The 19,994-nt window shown below is 29.4% G+C and overlaps 2 protein-coding genes across 3 annotated transcripts; one reads left to right on the forward strand and one right to left on the reverse strand.

Moving 5' to 3' along the window:
• Window positions 1–2,934: 2,934 nt before the first annotated feature.
• LOC108334804 (uncharacterized) lies at window positions 2,935–3,761 on the reverse strand. The gene has a single exon (XM_052869532.1). It carries the CDS (start codon window positions 3,677–3,679, stop codon window positions 3,323–3,325), a length of 357 nt encoding a protein of 118 aa, XP_052725492.1. The 5' UTR covers window positions 3,680–3,761; the 3' UTR covers window positions 2,935–3,322.
• A 9,531-nt stretch (window positions 3,762–13,292) lies between these two features.
• LOC108335514 (uncharacterized) lies at window positions 13,293–19,563 on the forward strand. Of its 2 annotated transcripts, none has more exons than XM_017571539.1 (4): window positions 13,293–14,019; window positions 18,548–18,652; window positions 18,739–18,806; window positions 19,252–19,563. In XM_017571539.1, the coding sequence occupies exons 1-4, from the start codon at window positions 13,393–13,395 to the stop codon at window positions 19,388–19,390; spliced, it is 939 nt and encodes a 312-aa protein (XP_017427028.1). In that variant the 5' UTR covers window positions 13,293–13,392; the 3' UTR covers window positions 19,391–19,563. The 2 variants fall into 2 exon arrangements, with proteins under 2 accessions (XP_017427028.1, XP_017427029.1); XM_017571540.1 differs by having other exon boundaries at window positions 18,563–18,652.
• Window positions 19,564–19,994: the final 431 nt, after the last annotated feature.

Below are 19,994 nucleotides of genomic sequence, written 5' to 3' on the forward strand. Positions count from 1 at the left end.
CTACTCTGAAACACATCGATCCCATTCGATGAAAAAGATTCAAAAACATTCACTGAGAGTGAGAATCAGATCGTCTAGAGATTGATGAAGCACGGTTCCACAAACGGGACGACCACCGCTTTCCAAAAGATGCTCTCCGTTTGCTTTGTAATCTGCGACCAAAAACCAGGATTAGATAAATTTTTACAATTCAGATCTGTCAATAGAATATATTCCCCAGGGAAGTATCAACTCTCCAATCCAAGTTTCAAATCATGTGAAACCCTAAATAAAATACAAAAACACACAGAAATAATAATATTATTATTATTATTATCGTCCAAATTTGAAATGATTGGAATAAGGTGCTCCAAAGACCAAACGCAGCAACAATACAAGACTCATTGAATATAGTCTTTAATCTCGTGATCATCTGCAAAAGTGGTTCAAACCATGATTCCATGTTTGCGTACAACTGAAAACTCCAACGGGAAACTCCGATAAAAAAAAGGGGGCGTAACGAAAAAAGGTCATAAAACATCTATAGGATCCAACGCTACGTTGCCATCGCTAGCCCACTTCAACCTTTGACACATAACAGTCACCGTCGGTGAGTGACTGTTGCAAATAATTCAGTTTACCAAATTTTTGGAATCTTCTTTTTCTTTTTTGCCTAGTTATCTTAAAAAAAGACTGTTACTTAAACTCCGAAATTATTTGCCACTAATTTCTGACATTGTTGCTGTTCTTGTGGATGATGCTCCCAACAAAAAAATTGACCGAAAAGAAAGACTAAATTCGTTTTTAATTGTATGTAGGATCCTACTGAAATCACGAATTAAAAAGTTTGTTGTTCTCTATGAAATTATAAGTTTGTTAAAGGAAAACATATTGTGGTGAATTGATTTTATAAGATGAGTGGGAATTTACGTAGAAAGTGAGGCTTTGAGGAAAATAATGAAAGCATACTATTAAATCCATTTAAGAAATATAAAAATGAAATGAAAAATGTGAATATGTTTTACGGTAGAAATGATTTCATCATGCAAAATTAAACGCTATCATTATCAGGACAAAATATTGTATCAGATAGAAACGCAAATACTGAATAGCACAGTTTCAAAAATGAAAAGTTGAACAGCACGCAAGGGATCAATCGATCAAGAAATACCCACTTGACATAAAGTAGTTAACGACTGATTAAAAAACAAAAAACTTGTGAATTGATGAGCTTTATAGATGATTACTTCCAAGCATGAACGACAAGGGAGAATATAATAGTAAATTTAAAAATAGAAAGATAAAGAAATGTTCTTTTAAGGAGCATACAAAATACACAGTGGTTTAAGACCGGGTTTGACCAGTTGACCAGAAGGTTAGACCTCCATAGGGAGACAATTAGATGTTAGAGAGTGTGGTCTCAGATGTTATATGATACTGACAACAAGTTAACTTTCTTAGGTAGCTGGATTTCTCCTACAATACGGTTCCCTTTTTCTACATGTTCCTCCTTTGCCTCCCACTTTACATTTTGTTCCTTCTTTTCCTCCTTCTCTTATTCCTATTCCACCTTCTTCCTACTTTCAAACCTCACCAATCTCTGCCAAAGAAGATCCCGTCAACAACAAAATCACTGGACCAATCCGATCCCAATCCACCTTGCCAAAAGCTCTCCAAACAACAGATTTAAACTCAAAACAAGAAAAAAAAATAAAAAAATCCCAAACCCCCAGGTGAGAGAAAGACAGACATTCCAGTTGTATCTTGTTGCTTTTGAGGAGGAGTGGAATTTTATTCGTTCCCAAAGTTTATTTTAGTAATAATTGTGCCATTTGTTTTATGCATTGTATCTATTTACTAATGTTCTAATAAATTCCACCACCCAAGTGTTGAACACACTTACACTTGCACTGCATGCAATTTAAACAACTTGTTTCGCAACTCCCACGTGGCATATTAGTGGATGATATTATTATTATTATTAATAATGGATTGGTTTTAGGAAATTTGTCGGATTAGGCGTTAGATACGATTTGATTTGATGAGCTGTGTGTGATGGTGGTGGACTGTGTTTTTTCTTAGAATTGGGGATGACATAAGTGTTCTATAAGTACTAGGGTTTGGGAAATTGAAAAGTGGAATAGGTGAGTCCCACCAAATCCAAGGGGGCACGTAATGTGATGATTAACGATAGCATTACGTGTAAGACCGTGCAAAACTGCGGGTGTGAGGCGGTGACCTGTAATCACACACGCACGCTCTTCTTTATCTTCTCTTTCAAATCAAAATCAATCATACTTCGCGGCTCATTCTTTCTTTAATTAATCACGGTTTATTTTAATCATCCACTTCTAACAATGGAAAATTTTGAATCACCGATACAAGCAGAATTGACCAAAAAAAACTTATACTCTTTCTTTCAATTTGTATTTACTTCCATCGAACACTTGTTAATAAAAAATAATCTTTCTTTGTCGATTCTGCTTTTTCAATGTTTTTTTTATTAACATATAAGTAATGTCTTGGTATAAATCCAAGTTATATATCAGACAAGTATTTTTTTTTATGATCTAAACTATTATAGCAGTGGACTGGATGAGTGTCTTCTGGAAAAGTGTTGGGAAATTTTTTTCTGGGAGTGATTTAATGCATTTCAGAAAATAAAATTCGGAATGATGTGGTGCAGGAAGAAATTTGTTGACAGTCTTTTGTTTTTTCTCTTCCACATGTCATAATGTGTTATTGAGCCCATCAGATACCAACTTTTTTTTTTAATTTGGGTACGCTGGGAGCCCAAAATTCGAACAACTCCAACAGGTCATAAGTGAGGCAGTTGCTCCCTACACCGCCACTGACTGCTTCCAACACCTTCCCGTCCCTATTTTGTCCTCCAGTAATTTAATTTTTAGGGTTAATACTTTTAACCTTTTACCCACTTCGTTAATGACCTAATAATGGTCCCCTGTGCATGCAACGGATCTTGGTGGTGGTGGTGCAGGTTTCTCAACATGTAAAACGGATGTTGACATCCGTGTGAAAAACGGTGCATTCCGAGCGGTTTCGTAGGAAGCGAACGATGGTTGCGTGTCGGTGGAGGACGAGGACTCTAGCGTCTGCGGTTACGTGCCAAAAATGGTAGACGCAGCGACACTGGACAGTAGCTGCGGCGTTTTCAACTCCTCCTCGGCGGAGAACGAGTCATCAATGTAGTTGGAGAGCCATTCTAGTTCCGCCTTATCATCATACTGTCACAAAATCACGAGAAGAGAAAATTCAATTTCAAAAACAACAAACGAATTTAATTTAAACTAACTCGAATCATCACAATTATCTGTTTATTCCATCATCCAGTGGTCAACCTCGGAGAATTACTTACCGGAACGCAGAGTTTTCCGAAGAATTGAGGATCACCGGCGTAGCTGCGAGGGACAATAGCTGCGGCGAAGCGATTGTCGCTGCCCGAAATTGAGGAGTTGCAGCTGTCAACAACAGTGACGGTGGAGGAGTCGGTGGAATTCCCGGCTACATTGTCGAAGAAACCGTTGGACATAATATCGTCGGCGTGGGAGAAGTCGAGGAGGTCATCAATGGCGAAAGACTCACTGATTTTCTGGTCAGCGTGGTGCTTATCCTGCTGAGAGAATTGGTCATCTCCTCCGTCGGAAAAATAGCCTCCGACAAAGTATTTCGGCGCTTCCATATATATAGTGTTTTAGTGGGAGAAAGTGAGAGAGAGAAAGAGTAGTTGGTGTTTGTTTTAAAGAGAGGGAACACACCGTTTTGACAGGAGATCCGTTTGGTGTGTCGGAGAATAAAGTTTTGTATATACAAACTGTGAATCTAAGCAAAGCAATGGAAAGATGAAATGATTGAATGAAATGACAAAGTATTAAGTTCAGTTAGTTTGGTGGAGCCTAAATTAAACTCCAGTTGAAGAAACCCCTTTGGATATACCTTCATAATTCATCAATGATGATCATTGCCTATTTATTAATTATAGTTCCTTCCAGGGAGGTGGATGGTGCAATGACTTGAAATCATGCTTCGAGAGAGCCAAAACTCGTAGGGGTTCATCAAGTTATATGGTCAAATTGTAAGTGTTTTCTGGTATTTTAAGCAACAATGACACCCTTCATCCTGGTAACTTAACCAACTTTTTCTCTGTTTTATTTTACTTGAGAAATATCAAAATTTAACTAAATATATTTTTAAGATACTCAATACAAATCAAATTTGTTTTGATTATAATGTCTACTGTGAGAGTAAATTGTTCTTATCAAATTTCTAAATTTATTTGTGTTTGATGACATCGAAACAAATAAAGAGAAAACAAATATTTTCTTTGATACACAGATTGTAAATAATAATAATAGCTTGGGTCATAACTTTTGGATTCACATCTTGTTGGGTTCTGCTATACCAAGTAAGGGAGCTATACCAAGTAAGGGAGGTTCCGTGATGTGTAACTATTGGTGCATTAGAAGCAGGTAACAACTGCATTTATATAAAATAATGCAGAACAATTAAGTCAGATTTGCAAACCACATTTTCTTTTCTGTTCCCCCTTTTTACTTTCTCCCAATGTATTAATATTCTCAAACAAACAGACCTCCAGATGAGTGTTCCATCGCTTCCTTCTCCATTTCAAATTGGACCAACTACAGACGCAGAAAGGAAGCACCACCAACGAATGACCACCGTACACACCGCTGCAGCACACTGCCGAATGACCACCACACACACCACCGCACTGTCGTATCGCTGCACCACGAACATCCATACTATCCCACCACGAACCAAACCAAAATTCCTTATTAACCATACTTCTAAAAATCACTTATCAACACCCTTCTTTTTGACCAACTAATTCCTATTTAAATTCATACTTTTTCTTTTCAACACACACACACCAAATTCATTATTAACCATTTCACCAGCAAACAACATATTCCACACAATGATCACATTCAATCATAATTATTCAACTAAATTCAATTTAATCAAAGATATGTAATTCAATCATGTTCATTTCAAGCAATCGATTCAACAGTCATTGTACTCACATGATACCTACTATCATTTCATACTTTATAACTTAAAATTAAATACAACACTAGCTTCCCTTACTTTTTAGAAACTCCAACTAATTATAGAGAACCCTACTATACTCCTTCACCTTAAAGAGACCAAACAATACCTACAGATCATGAAAATATGATCAAGGTATACCATTAGAACCACTGATTAATAGAGAACCTAAGAGAAGTCTCATACCAAACATGCAACAGAGAGAAACATCACATGCATTAAAGAACGTGAAACTAGAGAAAGAGATAAAAAACTGACTTACTCTATTTGAAAAACTGATCGAGCAGACTTGAAGATCTCACCGCAAGGATCACACACGCAATCTCTCACCCTTAAAGAAGACAAAACACTCTAAAAAATAATTTTTATAGAGATGATGTGTGAAATAATAAAACTCGTTTATAACAATTTCTTTTATATTAAAACCTTTTAATATTAAAATAATATAATTTCATTATTTTTAACTTACTACCACTCCTAAATTACCATTTTCTAAATATACCAATCATTTTAAAATTTTATTCAAATAAACTCATTTTTATTTTTATTTTATATTGCTCATACATTTAATATATGGGAAACCAAATTTTCAACCGTAAATATTACTACCAAGTTATTCTTATTTTTATTTTAACATTTTTTTAGAAATTATACTATAATTTAGTTGTTAGATAATCGAATTAGAGAATAAATATTGTGTAATGTCAATAATTCAACTCTTGAATTCTCAACTTAAATAATAAATAAATAAAATTTGGAAATTAAAATGAAAATGGATTTATTTATTTAAATGATTTTTAAATAAATTTATGTTTAGAAAATTAATAAAAATTATTAATATAAATAAATTTATACATAAATAAGTATTATAAAATATTGTTTAACATCTCATAATAAAACCATTATATAGAATTATCTAATACGCGTTACAACATTTTAACGTATTATTAAAAAAACACACACACATATATCATATATATATATATATATATATATATATATATTTCTCAATTCATTTATTTTTTAATTTATTAATGTACATCTAATACTTTTAGAATAAGGAGCAAGTAGAAGATCAATAAACTAAGTTTATTTTCTTTAAGAGAATTCATTTCATTATTAATAATTTATTTTTAGAAAACATTAAATGATATAATTGTTTCATTATAGGTTTTAAGATATTTTTAAACAAAAAGTAATAAAAATTAGTATAAATATTTTTCTTTTATTTCCCCTACATTTATTTTGAACATCTTTATTAACATTAACACCAAAAGGTAAAACAGAAATAAAAGGATCACAAATAATATTACTACTATAAGATAAGTTTGAAATAAATAAAAAATATTTTTAAGGGAAAAATATTTAAAAAAAACATTTTTATATTACATAATTATATTTTTAAAAATTGCAATCAATTCCAAATTAATAATTAAAATTTCATAATGAAAAGAGTAACCAATAAAAATACAATCAACTCTTTTAATTCTTATTATTTCTTTTATTATTGAGAGATACATTAACCTTTCACACTCTACACGCTAAACATAATTGTTTTTGTTCTTTCATTACTTTTAAAGAGCCTTATCAAAAATTTTATAAGAAATTTTATATTAATTATGATAAAAAGAATATAAAACTCACCTACCTCACGTAATTTTGAGTTTACTTGAGAGTGACTTAAATATTAAAGATATATGATATGATATTATCTTTAACTTGCTCAATAAAAATAATAACAAAGAATAAAATATTTTATCAATGAGAATGTTAAGAAAATATTAAAAAAATAAAAATTAATCAAATTAAACTACTTTTATAATAAACAACAAATAAATATTATTAATGAAAAATATATTAAAAAAATTGGATTAAAACACAGAACGTTATGTTTATACAACAAAAGAATTTTTTAATATTATGAAGACTAATATTTTTAAAATATAATATATAAGAAAGAAGACTACAAACACAGAAATTATTGTTGTGTTTTATTTTACATTTACAAATAAAAAAGAATAAAAAGCATTTAATAAAAAATGATTAAAATAAAATAAATATAATAACTTTAAAAAATATTCATCTTATAAAATTAAGGTTTAATACCCAATTTTGTCCCCAGTTTCGTTGGCAAATCTCAATTTAATCCCTCGTTACAAAAGTGTTTGAAATAGGTTCTTACTTTTAAATTTTTGAGTCAAATTAGTCCCTTCCGTTAAATATAACCAAACGGAGTTAAGAGAGTGATTATCTGGCATAATGCATAGTAACGTGTCATTTTTATATTATTTTTATATTTGTCAAAGGTTGAGCTGGATATTATCATTTTTAAATTGTGAAAAATTATATTGTTTGTTACTCCGTTCGCCCCACTTTCATCACACTGCAGCCACCACCCACTCCTTTTCGCCTTTGCTTCCGTTCGACCTCGCTTACATGACGTTCACTGAATTTGTTCTGGGAAGATGGGGCAGCCAAATTTTGTCTTTGATTCACTTCCGAATTTGGGAACCTCCTCTTTCAGCTTCCCCTAAATCTAAACCTAGAAAATTTTTGAACCTAGACAGATCTTCTTCCCACCGAAAGTGTAGTAGTCGTGGGTGAGGTGGCCACCGGAGGGGAGATCCAAACCCATGATGCGGTCGTGGGGCTGGAGCAGTGCAGTGTAGGCGGCGAAGTTGGCCGGAGAACCAGAGTGGGGTTGGACGTTGATGCCCCACCAGGAGGGATCGAGATGGAAGGCCTCGAGGGCGCGGGAACGGCACAGGTTCTCAATTTGATTTGCAGCTTTGATTGGTGGCTATGAAGGTGTTCTGTGAGTTTGGGGTTTGGGTGAACGGAGGTGATGAAGTATTTGTATGTGGAGTGATGAATGAGTTTGGAATTTGTGGAGGTGGGGGAGACATACGGAGGGAGAAGGGAGAGAACTTCCCGCCTGCGACGAACGACGGAGGAGGAGAGATTTCGCCTCGACTGGCGACGGCTCCGGTGGCTCGCGGCTGCCAATCGAGTGGAGGTTTGGACGTGCGATGAAGACGAACCCCTCCCTGGGTTGTCGGTGTCGGAGAGAGCAGACGGGATCGGAGAAGCAATGGCACGGTGGCTGGAGTTGACAAAGCAGTGGCGCGGAAGAGGCGCGGTGGCTGGTTTGGCGGAGGGCTATTCGCGGTAGACAGAAGGAGAGTGTGTCGGCCTCGCGCGTGAAGAAGAGAAGGCAACGGAATAGGCGCGGTGGCCGGTTTGGCAGAGGGCTGGATCTGGATCTGTTCCCCAATTAAAAAATCATTTCTGAATAAAATCCTTTCTTCCCTAATTTATTTCCTAATTAACCAACACACGTAAGCACATTTTTTAACACGTAATCAATAAGTAGTGCCACATCATTAATCTATTAACTCCGTTTAGTTATACTTAACGGAAGGGACTATTTTGACTCAAAAATTTAAAAGTAAAAACCAATTTCAAACATTTTTTTAAAGAGGGACTAAATTGAGATTTGCAAACCAAACTAGGGACAAAATTGGGTATTAAACCTAAAATTAAAGTTTATAAATTTTTTAATAATAAAAAAATTAAAAATTATTTACCTTTAAATCATATTAGTATTTCTAACAATTTCTTTAACTTATGTTGAAGTTTAGAAAGATCAAACCGATTAATTATTCAACAAATTATAAAAGATCATCCTTTTCTAAACTGGATTGGAAATTCTAATTCAGTATAAAATCAGATCCAAACTAACTATTTTTCGTCAAATTAAGGGCGAATCAGCTCCAGTCAAATTAAATTGGTTGACATCACTGATAAAAATTAACAAAATGGTAAACAATGCAATTTTATCTTCATTTTAGTGTAACTTTTCTAAAACCACACCGTTTTAATATTTTTTTTTTCCTGACATATAGACATTTCATTAAAAGTTTAATAAAGTAGTTAATATACCAGAAAAATAAACATTTACGGTTAAATTATAGAAAATAGCAAATATTACAAAATAATGATGATTGGATGTGTAACTAACATTACATCTTTTATCAAAATGAATATAATATCATATTATTTATATTCAAAATTTATTATTCAAAGATGAGGAGACCAAAGCCTAACCTATGTTTTCATTATTCAAAGACGAGGAGACCAAAGCCTAACCTATATTTTCATAACAATTAATTCAATTTTTATTTTAATATTTTTTATTTTATTTATTTAACTTGTTAATATAAAGAATTATACTAATAAATGTTAAGTTAATATAATAAATTATTTTATTTTATTTATTACTTAGTTATTTGACTTTATTAAAAATTTATCAATTTTATTTATAATTTATCTAATTATTTAAACTCAAAATAATAAAACAATTAAAATCATAATTTATTATTTTTTAATATAATTAATTGTGTTATAAAAAAATATTATTATTTATTTTGAATTATGTTAAAAAATCTTTTACTATTCTTGAAATCAAGACAATGAGAACATGCACGATAGGCAGATACTAATGTGATGCTGATAGTATCAAGTGTCATATGGAGTTAAGTTGGGAAAGGGAGTTTTTATTTTATTCAAACATCTTATTTTCCTTTTGATTTGTCAACTTTCATTTCTTATTTTGAATATCAATACTAATTACATATATTTTTTGTTTTGTTTTTTATTTTATTTTTTACTTTTGTGCGTATGTAAGGGATAAATCTAAGAACTCGCAAATTCAATAATTTTGTTATCTTATTATTAATAAATAACTTATATATATATATATATATATAATGAATCTTACAAATTTTAAATATTAATTTGTTAAGAATTAATCAAAACGAGACTATAGTATTATCATTTACTGGAATTGAAATATCAACAAATTCTGAGGATCTATTTATATTAATTAAACAAATGGTTTGATTTTTCAAAGTTATTCATTCTCAAAAAACATTACTTTTTTTCTTGTTCCTCGACTATTATTACAATAGCAGGTAAGTCATTCATATATTTAATGTTGCCAAGATACGTTTTCACCTAACTGTCTCTTCAATAGAGTGACATCTTTATTAAGAAAATTATGGAATCTTCCCGTTCTTTGTTACATTCTGTCGTCCCTGTCCCCGAATTTTTTGCAATCGAGTTTTTATAATATATCAATTTGTTAACATACTCCCTGAGCACATGTAGCAGCTAAAATTTTATAATTTTTTTTAATATAAAAAATTTAAAATTCAAAGATTGACACGTTAACACCGTTAATAGTTTTTTTAAAATAACACTTAAGTGAGACATTTTTTATAAAATTAAACCACAATTGAAACTGTTTTAAAAATAAAAATTAATTTGACACACTTTTACTAAAGTGAAAACCAAATTTATGTTTATAACGGTGATTTAGAGGGATCATATATTTCAAATTTAAAACTTGAATTTTGTTTAAACATTGAATTTTAAAACTTGGGTGAAAATTACATATACTAAAATCATTTTAAGCATATTAGATAATTTGCTTAAATGTTTACTTCGTTCTGATGTTAAGAGGTGGATTTTTGGTTAGTACCTGATTTTAAAAATGAAGACATTGGGTCCCTATGTTATGAAAAATGTATGAATAAGGTCATGTCCGTTAAGTTGACAGCAACGACGTTAAGTCCATGCTGATGTAGTCGTACTTTTTCTCTTCTCTCTTCTGGTGTCTAGCTTTTTCTATCTCTTGTTTAGCTTTTTCTTTGATAATTTCTTGAACTTGTTCTTTTTCTATGGACCTTATTAATATATTTTACATAACATAGGATCCAATGTTCATTTTTAAAACCGGGTATTAAACAGAAATTCACCTCTTAATATGAAGGCGACGTAAACATTTAAGCCTAGATAATTTTAGCATATAAGGAAATGTCTCTTATTGTATTGGAGCGCACCTATTATTATAATTTTCACCCATTTCTTGATGTACCATGAAAAATATGTGCACACATATTTTTAATACTATCTATTTTTTATTTTTTATTTTCTTTAATTTTATTACACTTAATTTGATAATTCGATAATATATAATTGAGTGAATTTGTGATTTATTTTCTATTTAAATATTAATATTATTCATGAATATTAGTAATTATGATCTCAAGTACATGGAGATAATATTATTAATGCTAATAATTGTATGTGAGATATTATTTGTTTTAGAATATCAAATTTCGTTATGGTTTTATTTTAAAAAATATTGACAATACTTTATATATGATGAACCTTAATCATATTATCTTGTTCTACTTAATATCAAAATATTAAATATTGACGCAATTTAGAAAAACAAAAACTCTCATAACTTTTAAGTGTGGTACATCTAATAATCATACATGGATAACAAAATTAATTTAAATATATTTTTTTCTTTTAATTTTCTGATATATATTTTTAAGGATAATTTGATAATTCGTAAGAATGTTATTATTTCAATTAGTGCATCAATCAACTTACATAAATTTGTGTTTATAGTGATTTTAAATTTGAATTTTTGAATATATAAATACAATATTATATATTTCAAGAGGTATTTATAATAGTTGTACTGCTAAAAGATAATGGAGAGGTTCTCCCTGCACCTCACCAACATCATCCTGCACCTCCTTTCTTCTTTTATTTATAACTTTACCCTTCTCAGAAAGAATATTTTACTTTAAAAAAGCTGACTCATTTAATGATTAAATTGAAGCAGCAGTCCTACACCCCTTCCTAACTTACATTTAAGATTATTTTGTAAACCCTACACCCCTTCCTCCTCCTTTTCTCTCCTTGTCGCATTTCATTTCAAGCTCACATTTTTTTTCTCCCGCACTCCTCTCCTCCTCCCTCATCATCAACTTCATTTGTTTTTAAGTTCTTGTGGTGGAAGAGTGTAGATTTTCTTCTTCTAAGAGAATTAACTTCAAGGGCAGGTCATTGTATGATGCATTGAGTGTGATAAAATCTGTGCTTGTTTTGTTTTTATTTCTTAACCACACTTGGAATTGTGGATTAGGCGCCGCCGCACATGGAAGTACGGTTGGGAGGGATGAAAACGACATTTGAAACTGTGGTTGACGAGTCGCCGCAGTTGTACCTGCGGTTGGCGTTCGGTTGGAACTGCGGATGAGGCTAGCCGCACTTCGACTTGCGGTTTATGGTGGCCGCACTTGGAGTTGCGCCGCTTGCTTTTTTAGGGTTTCACTTGGATCTGAGCTGCTTTCTTTTTTACGGTTTCTTTTATTACTTTATTTTATTTTATTATATTTAATTAAATTTGTTTAAAATTTATAAATTGTATTTCTTTATATTATTTATTATTTAGTATTTTTGATATTTATTTATAGTATTAAATTTATTTAGAAAATATATGTATGAAATATTATGTTAGTATATTTAATTTATTTTGGTTAATATTTTATATAGTTTTTTGTTAATATTTTATATTTATATATTTTGTAAATTTTATTTTTATGTTATATTTTATGATAAAATAATATTGAATATGTTTTTGGAATATCTTTTCATATATTTTGATTTGTTTGTTATTTTATTTTAAAGTTAAGAAGAGGAAAAGGTGCATGTAGGACAAGATCGTACATGGACCCCATATTTTCTAAATTAACTGCACAATGATCACATGCAACGCGGCGGACACATTTACCTCTTTTAGTTACAACATTATTTGATAAATATAGATAAATATAGATGTTCTAACTTTTTCAATTTAAACATAATAATTAACCATTAATTTTCAAATCCAGCAAATGTTATTTTTAAAACCGGTTAAGGACGAAACATAATTCGAAATAAGTTTGACTCTTAATCGATTTTGATCGATTAAGAATTTATAAATTTTAAAAAATCAATTAAGAATTAAATGTATTTCTAATTATATTTAATTTTTAACCGATTTTAGAAAGTCGATCCACTTACGTTTAATGTCGGTCTCAAAAATAATTATTAGAGACCACCACGACAACAGTTAGTACCACTAGGACTACCACGGAGACTACGAAAATGGACAATGGAAACAAAAGAAAAATAAGGAAGTAAGTAAAAACAGAAGTGAAAAAGATGCATACACAACTTCATTTAATTGGTTGGTAAAAAGTAAATACCATTGATACTCAATCATAACTCATACGGATACAATCTTCTTTTAAATCAAAAGACAAAAATGTACTTCTTTCAAATCAAAAGACAACAATGTAAATAAGGTGGTGCAGGATCATAGTTATGGAGGTAAGAGAACGATTCAATATAAGTATGATAATATTTCACTTCTATTGAAATGTATTCTACTGAGTGGGTGATGAGATTGAGGGACTGAAAATGGTTAACGTTGTAACAGCATATGGTTGGTTGTTGCATTGGCTACTGAGGGCGGTGGGGTTGACACCTTATATGGTGGAGATAGAGCCAGGGACGGTTATAAAATTCTGGGGGCCATGCGACGCCGTCTCGAGCGCCAAATGCCTTTCTTCCAAACCAGTGGTGGTTCTCCTGCACGGCTTCTGCGGCGACGGAATCATCAACTGGCAGTGTCAGGTAGCAGCTTTGACGAGAGACTACGCGGTCTATGTTCCGGACCTTCTCTTCTTCGGTGGATCCGTCACCGATAAGGCGGAACGGTCGCCGGAGTTTCAAGCGGAGTGTTTGGCGGCAGGGTTGGGGAAGCTCGGGGTGGAGAAGTGCGTTTTGGTTGGGTTCAGTTATGGAGGGTTTGTGGCGTTGAAAATGGCTGAGATGTACGCTGAGATGGTGGAGGGTGCAGTGGTGTCTGGCGCCGTTGTGGCTATTACGGATTCTGTAGTTTTGAGAGCAGTGGAAGGGATTGGGTATTCGTCGTGTTCGGAGATGTTGTTGCCGGTGTCCGTTGGGGAACTGAAGACCCTTCTTTCCGTTGCTTGTTACAGAAACCTCTCCTTACCCAACCGTTTCTACGCAGACTTCTTACAGGTTTCTTTCTCTTCTACTCTTGTAAATCACATCACGTTCTTCGCATTTCCTTGCATCTTTCTTCTTTAAGAATAAACTGGTTTGAAAACAGTGGATACTTTTAGGTGTGGAGGATGATATCATGAAATTCAAAATAATAATATTTTAATAATATTTATATTATTTTTAATTTAGAATTCTAATATATATTATTATTATTATTATTATTATTGAAGAAGAGTCAAATGAATGTATTTTTATTATTTTACTATTTCTCTTTATTTGTGTTAATAGTTTATTAAATTAAAAAAATTGAGTTATATTTATTATGTTACTAATAAAGTATTTTTATAATTTAGTTGATATATTATTATTGATATTACTTTAATGTTATTAATAATATTTTAATTGATGATGTGTATAGTATAAGAAATAATTTTAATAACTACAAAAAATTTAGAAAAATAATTCAACGCATAATGAAAAGATTAATTTTGAATACTATTTTTGTAAATAGTTTTAATATTTTAATATTTATTTTAATGTATTGACATTTTGAAATGGTTAAAAATATTAGTATTTTATGAGGGCATTGAAATAATGATTATGTTATATATTTTGTTGTAATTTGTAATTTTATTTTTAAATTCATGTTTTGATTAAAATTATGTAAAATTTTGAATGTGATTTTTTAAGTATGTTATTTTATATATTATATTTAACTTTTTATGTGTGATTTATGAATAGTAAATTAATTTATAAATATATGTTATTGTTTATAAACTTAAGTAAAGTATTATTTTAAATAAATAAATGTATATATTTAAAATAGTTATTAAGAACAATATTTAATATATTAAGTTAATAAATTTATTACTTCTTCTAATATTATATGTGAAATGTCAAGAATATTTAATATATTAAGTTTTGATTTTTATATTTTAAATTTTTTGTTTTTAAGTGATAAATTCATTACTTTTTCTAATTTTAAAATTTTTAAAGTGAAGAGTCCAATGTTAAGTTAACATTTATATTAAGAAATTATGACTCTTCTTAAACTAATGACATAGTGTAATAAAATATGGTATAATATAAGATCTTATATTTAACATTTAGTTAAAATATACATTAATTTAATTTCGAAATTTTTTATGTAAGTTTAATTAATTATAATTAAATTAAATATAAATTCACTTTAAGTATAAAGAATGATTTTAAATTATAAATTTTTATTATTTAAAATAATTAATTTCAATTTTATAGATCTAAATTTAAATAATCAAATTATATTAATTTTTTAAAATCTATATTTTTCTAAAACAAAGTTCAAATGTTTATAATTTAATTAATTTAAATTTAAAATTAGACATTTTTTTCAAATTCAATTTTCATAAATAATGCTATGAAGGGTTTATTTGTAAATTCAGAAATGAAACGCAGTTCTTGTCTTTGATAAGATTTATCAAAAGTTAAAAAATCAAAATTAATACGTGTCTATATAAATAAACTTTTACAAATCTAAAACTGGAAACTCTTACCTCTTGCTTTTAATACTCTAACCTTTTGTTTTAATATTTCGTACATAAATAAAAAAGTTAGTAATCAATAAAAAAAACTTGAAATAAAAATGAAACATTCATATAAGAAAAATAAAACACTCACCTCTGTTCTTTAGAAAAACAAAAAATAAAATATTAATAAATAAATAAATAAATAAACATAACACTACCTATGAATATTTATGATGTGTTCGTATGAGAGGAATTAAATGTTGAAGAAGATTACGAATGATGGATTTGCGAGATAATATGTGTTTGTTTGGACAAATCAACAAAGATACATTTGCGAAAATTTGTAGGATTCACAGTTTTTTCTGATCTCGCTCATTTGTTAAAGATTTGAGCAGATCCCATATAAAATGTTACTCATACTCTCAAACTTTTGTAAAATACCACAACCTTTTTTCTTAACGTTTGGAGGAGGTTGAGGAAGGACTTTATTCACGCGTGGATTCGATTCCAGGGTTGGGAGTATTCAGTTCCACTCATCTTGCATAATACAACTAATGGGTGTATTCGGTTATGCTGGCGTTGATTCAGTTCCAATGTATAGAAGAGATACAACTTCATGTTATATTCCGTTCTCTCTTCATGGATTCGGTTCCAATGTATAGAAGAGATACAACTTCATGTTGTATTCGATCCCCTCTTCATGAATTCGGTTTCACTGCATAGATGAGATACAACTTCACGTTGTATTCGGTTATCTTCTCATGGATTCGGTTCCCCTGTGTTTTTTTAAAATATATTGTATTTAAAAAAATTACTTCAATTTACTAAATTACATTTTCTTTTACATTTTAAAAATTAATTTAATTTTTTTCTTTTATAAATATTTTTACAATTAAATATAATGTTAACAAATATTATTTTATATTACTTTTATAATTAGGAGTATTTTGGTAATTCAATTTCTATCAATTAAACAATATTTTTTTTATCTATTACATCGATCAAATTCTACATTAATTTTTATAAATTTTACTTTCAAATTCTCTCTAACTTACTTCTAAATTTCTTAAAAAAAATAACAATAAACTCATTCTCAAATTCCTCAAATTTATCCATTTATTTTTTCCAAATCAATTCTTTAAAACAAACATCTTAACGAGTAAGGAAATAGAATAAAAATTTATTTGCAGTGAAAATGTTAATAATAAAAAGAATCTTCAAGTCAATAAAAAACAAAAAACGCTTTTCTAACTTAAAAAGAGAAAAGTAAAACACTTACCCCTAAAAATCAAATAAACAAAATCAAACTCCAGTTAAGAAAAACAACACACCACCTAATCTTTTATTTTTATCGTCACATAGTGAAGTTTTGGATAAAAACGAAACCTACCACAAAGTGTCTGGAGAGAAGTGCCAACACATCTTAATCAGAGATAGTTTCACAAACACAGATTTTTTTATATTTATTTAACATTATTTTATTTTTTATTTTTAAATGTATAAAAAATATTTTTTTATTATCAGTTGTAATGTATATTAAATAAAAATAAAAATGTATCATCTATAATTATTCTAACAAAATATAAGTAATATGATATAATGGCAAGAGAAAATAACAACAAAAATTAGCTTTGGGCAATCAGCAAAATAAAGATAATAGAATAAATTCTCTAACATGTATATATATTTTTAAGTTTATTATAGATTAGTAGAGAAAAATAACAAAAATAATTTTGAAATAATATTAATTTTCTGGTTTATAATATTAAAAATGCTGCAAATTTGAATGTAATTAGAAATCCGAGCATATAACTGTCAACAAATATCTAGTTTTAAAATGATGTTGTATTATAAATACAAATTATTTGTAGGAGTTGAAAAGGTGTTACATAGAACATTAATTTACTAAAGGAAGTATAAGTAAGCCTTTATGTTTTTTAGTGTTACCTTCCTTTACGATAAAAAAATACTTATTATCAGAAATTTAATTTTATAACAATTATTAAAATGAAAAACATAATTACTAAATTGTATATTAAAATTATAAAAGATGTGTGTGTATAACAAATAGTTCTAAACATATTCTCTAATCAAATTTTATAATATGGTAATTACATATTTTATATAATATTTCATTACGGAGACTAAATACTCATTTGGTTATTTTGTTCTATGTTATGGATTAATAAAATTGGTTATGTTTACGAGAATAAGAATATTATAAAGTAATTAATGTAAAAAATGCAAAATAGAGTTTATTTATGATTTCTTAAAGCACACTTAATGGCTTTACTAACGAAAAATAAACAAAGGCATATATAAATCCGTGATCTATCAATATAATTATTTATCATTTTTTATTATAATTATTTTTAAAGCTTTTAGTAATGTTTGAATAATTTAAATATTTAATTAATTTCTTTTTCTAGTCTTTATTTTACTTATTATATTTATAATAATGATTAATGAAATATGTATCAAATGAATAACATATAAAATAAGAATAATGGTAAAATAAGATTACCTATGCGTATTTAATATTCTTTTAAGTGGGAGAGTAAAAATAATATATAAAATGAAAATGAATGTAAAATCGTATTGAAATATTTTCTTTTCATAAAATAAATTAAGAAAGTAAAGTCAACTCATCAGCATGTGGTAGAATGAATAAGATTATAAGATTATAAAAACAATGAACTAAACTGAGATAGCCCATTTTTAACTTACCATATAAGACGAAGAGGATTGGTTTCACTTTGAGATTTCTATCCTTAATTTTATTATACTCTCTACTCCTTTTGTTTAAGGAGTTTTTTTATTTATTTTTTTAAAGGTAACTTTAAATTAGTTATTTAATATATATACCTTTATTTTTTAATATTTATGTGTTATTATATTTTTTTATTCATTATTATAACTTTTTCATATTTATTAAATAAAGATATTTGAAGAAAATGTTATGCTGAAATTTATAAAAGGATATTTGAAAACAAAGAGTTTTTGTTTGAATTTGAAAGCTTACTTCCTTAGTGTGTAAGCACAATGAATTGCAGGCAATGTACTCAAATAGGAAGGAGCGAGCTGAGCTGTTGGAGGCCTTAGTCATTAGCTACAAAGAGATCAAAATCCCAAAATTTCACCAGGTATAATCTTCATCTTCATTCAAATTCTTTCTTAGTCTTCATCTTTTCCTCATGTTAACTTCAGTATTTTACTTCTTCCTTTGCAGCGAATACATCTTCTATGGGGTGAGGATGACAAAATTTTTAAAGTAGAGTTTGCGCAGAAAATGAAAGAGTAAGAAATTCAAACCGCAGAAATAGCATCTCTTCACAATAATTTTTCTCACAATCTGGTATTCTGTATTCACAAACATTGACAAAGTTTTAATTACAAATAAAAAAATAAGATCATTTTTTTATATGATAAAGTCATTTAAAAATTTAAATCAGAAGATGTGTCCTATTAACGTTTGCAAATTTCATTCAGTGGTTGCCCACCAAGTGTATGAAAAAATTAGAAACTCACTTCATCTCATACTATGTGAGCGTGTTTCCTTTTCTTTTTATAGACCTTGCATGATTCAACTTGTAAGTCAAATCAACGTGCCAGTCTAATAAAGCATATACTATTCATTAAATGATTATACAATACAGCCGATAAGGGTTGAACACAATGATAATCAACCTATTGCCTCTAATTAATGCTATCTGATTTCTTTTTGCTGTGTAACATGTGACAGGAAGGTGGGAAATAATGCAACATATGAAGGCATAAAGAGTGCGGGTCACCTGGTTCACCTGGAGCGACCCTGGCTCTATAATAAGAGCCTCAAGCAATTTCTTTCCTCTGTTTTTCCATTGCCAGGTGCCAAAAACTGACCAAAGTACGTGCCAGATGATGAGTTTACATAGCAAAATCTGATTTCAAAAACAATCTATAAGTTTGGGAAATTTATCTATTCAAAGTTGTGATTTCGTTGCAAGACATTATGTGGAGTGTTTATTTGTTTTTATTTTAAGAAAAATAAAAACGAGTATGAACAATTTTGACTCGATTTTATACAACCTACTTCTAGCTTTGTTTTCATTTAGTACCTCGCATTTGTGACTTATTTTAAGTAAATTATAAAAATAAGTTAATTTATACTTTTTGTCTTTGCTGATTTATTTGAAATTCCATTTTATCTCAAATAATTAAGTATAAAATATTTGTCTGCAAAATAGCTCATTAAATAACTCTATTCAGCAATTTTTTAATTCGTTCTATTAGTTTTACAATTTTTGGCTAGTTTATCAAGTAGTCAAGAAGTAATACTCATGAATGGTATAGTTTACAAGTTCATTTTACGGGTATTTCTTCATGTACCTCCATACATTCTTTTTTCTCCTCCATAAACAAAATGAAAAGACAAATTTACCTTATCTTTTTCCCTCTTCCACCACCACCGCAATTCCATATTTCCCTCCATCTCTACCCTCATGT

The sequence above is a fragment of the Vigna angularis genome, chromosome 10, assembly GCF_016808095.1.
Source record: "Vigna angularis cultivar LongXiaoDou No.4 chromosome 10, ASM1680809v1, whole genome shotgun sequence".
NCBI classification, from domain to species: domain Eukaryota; kingdom Viridiplantae; phylum Streptophyta; class Magnoliopsida; order Fabales; family Fabaceae; genus Vigna; species Vigna angularis.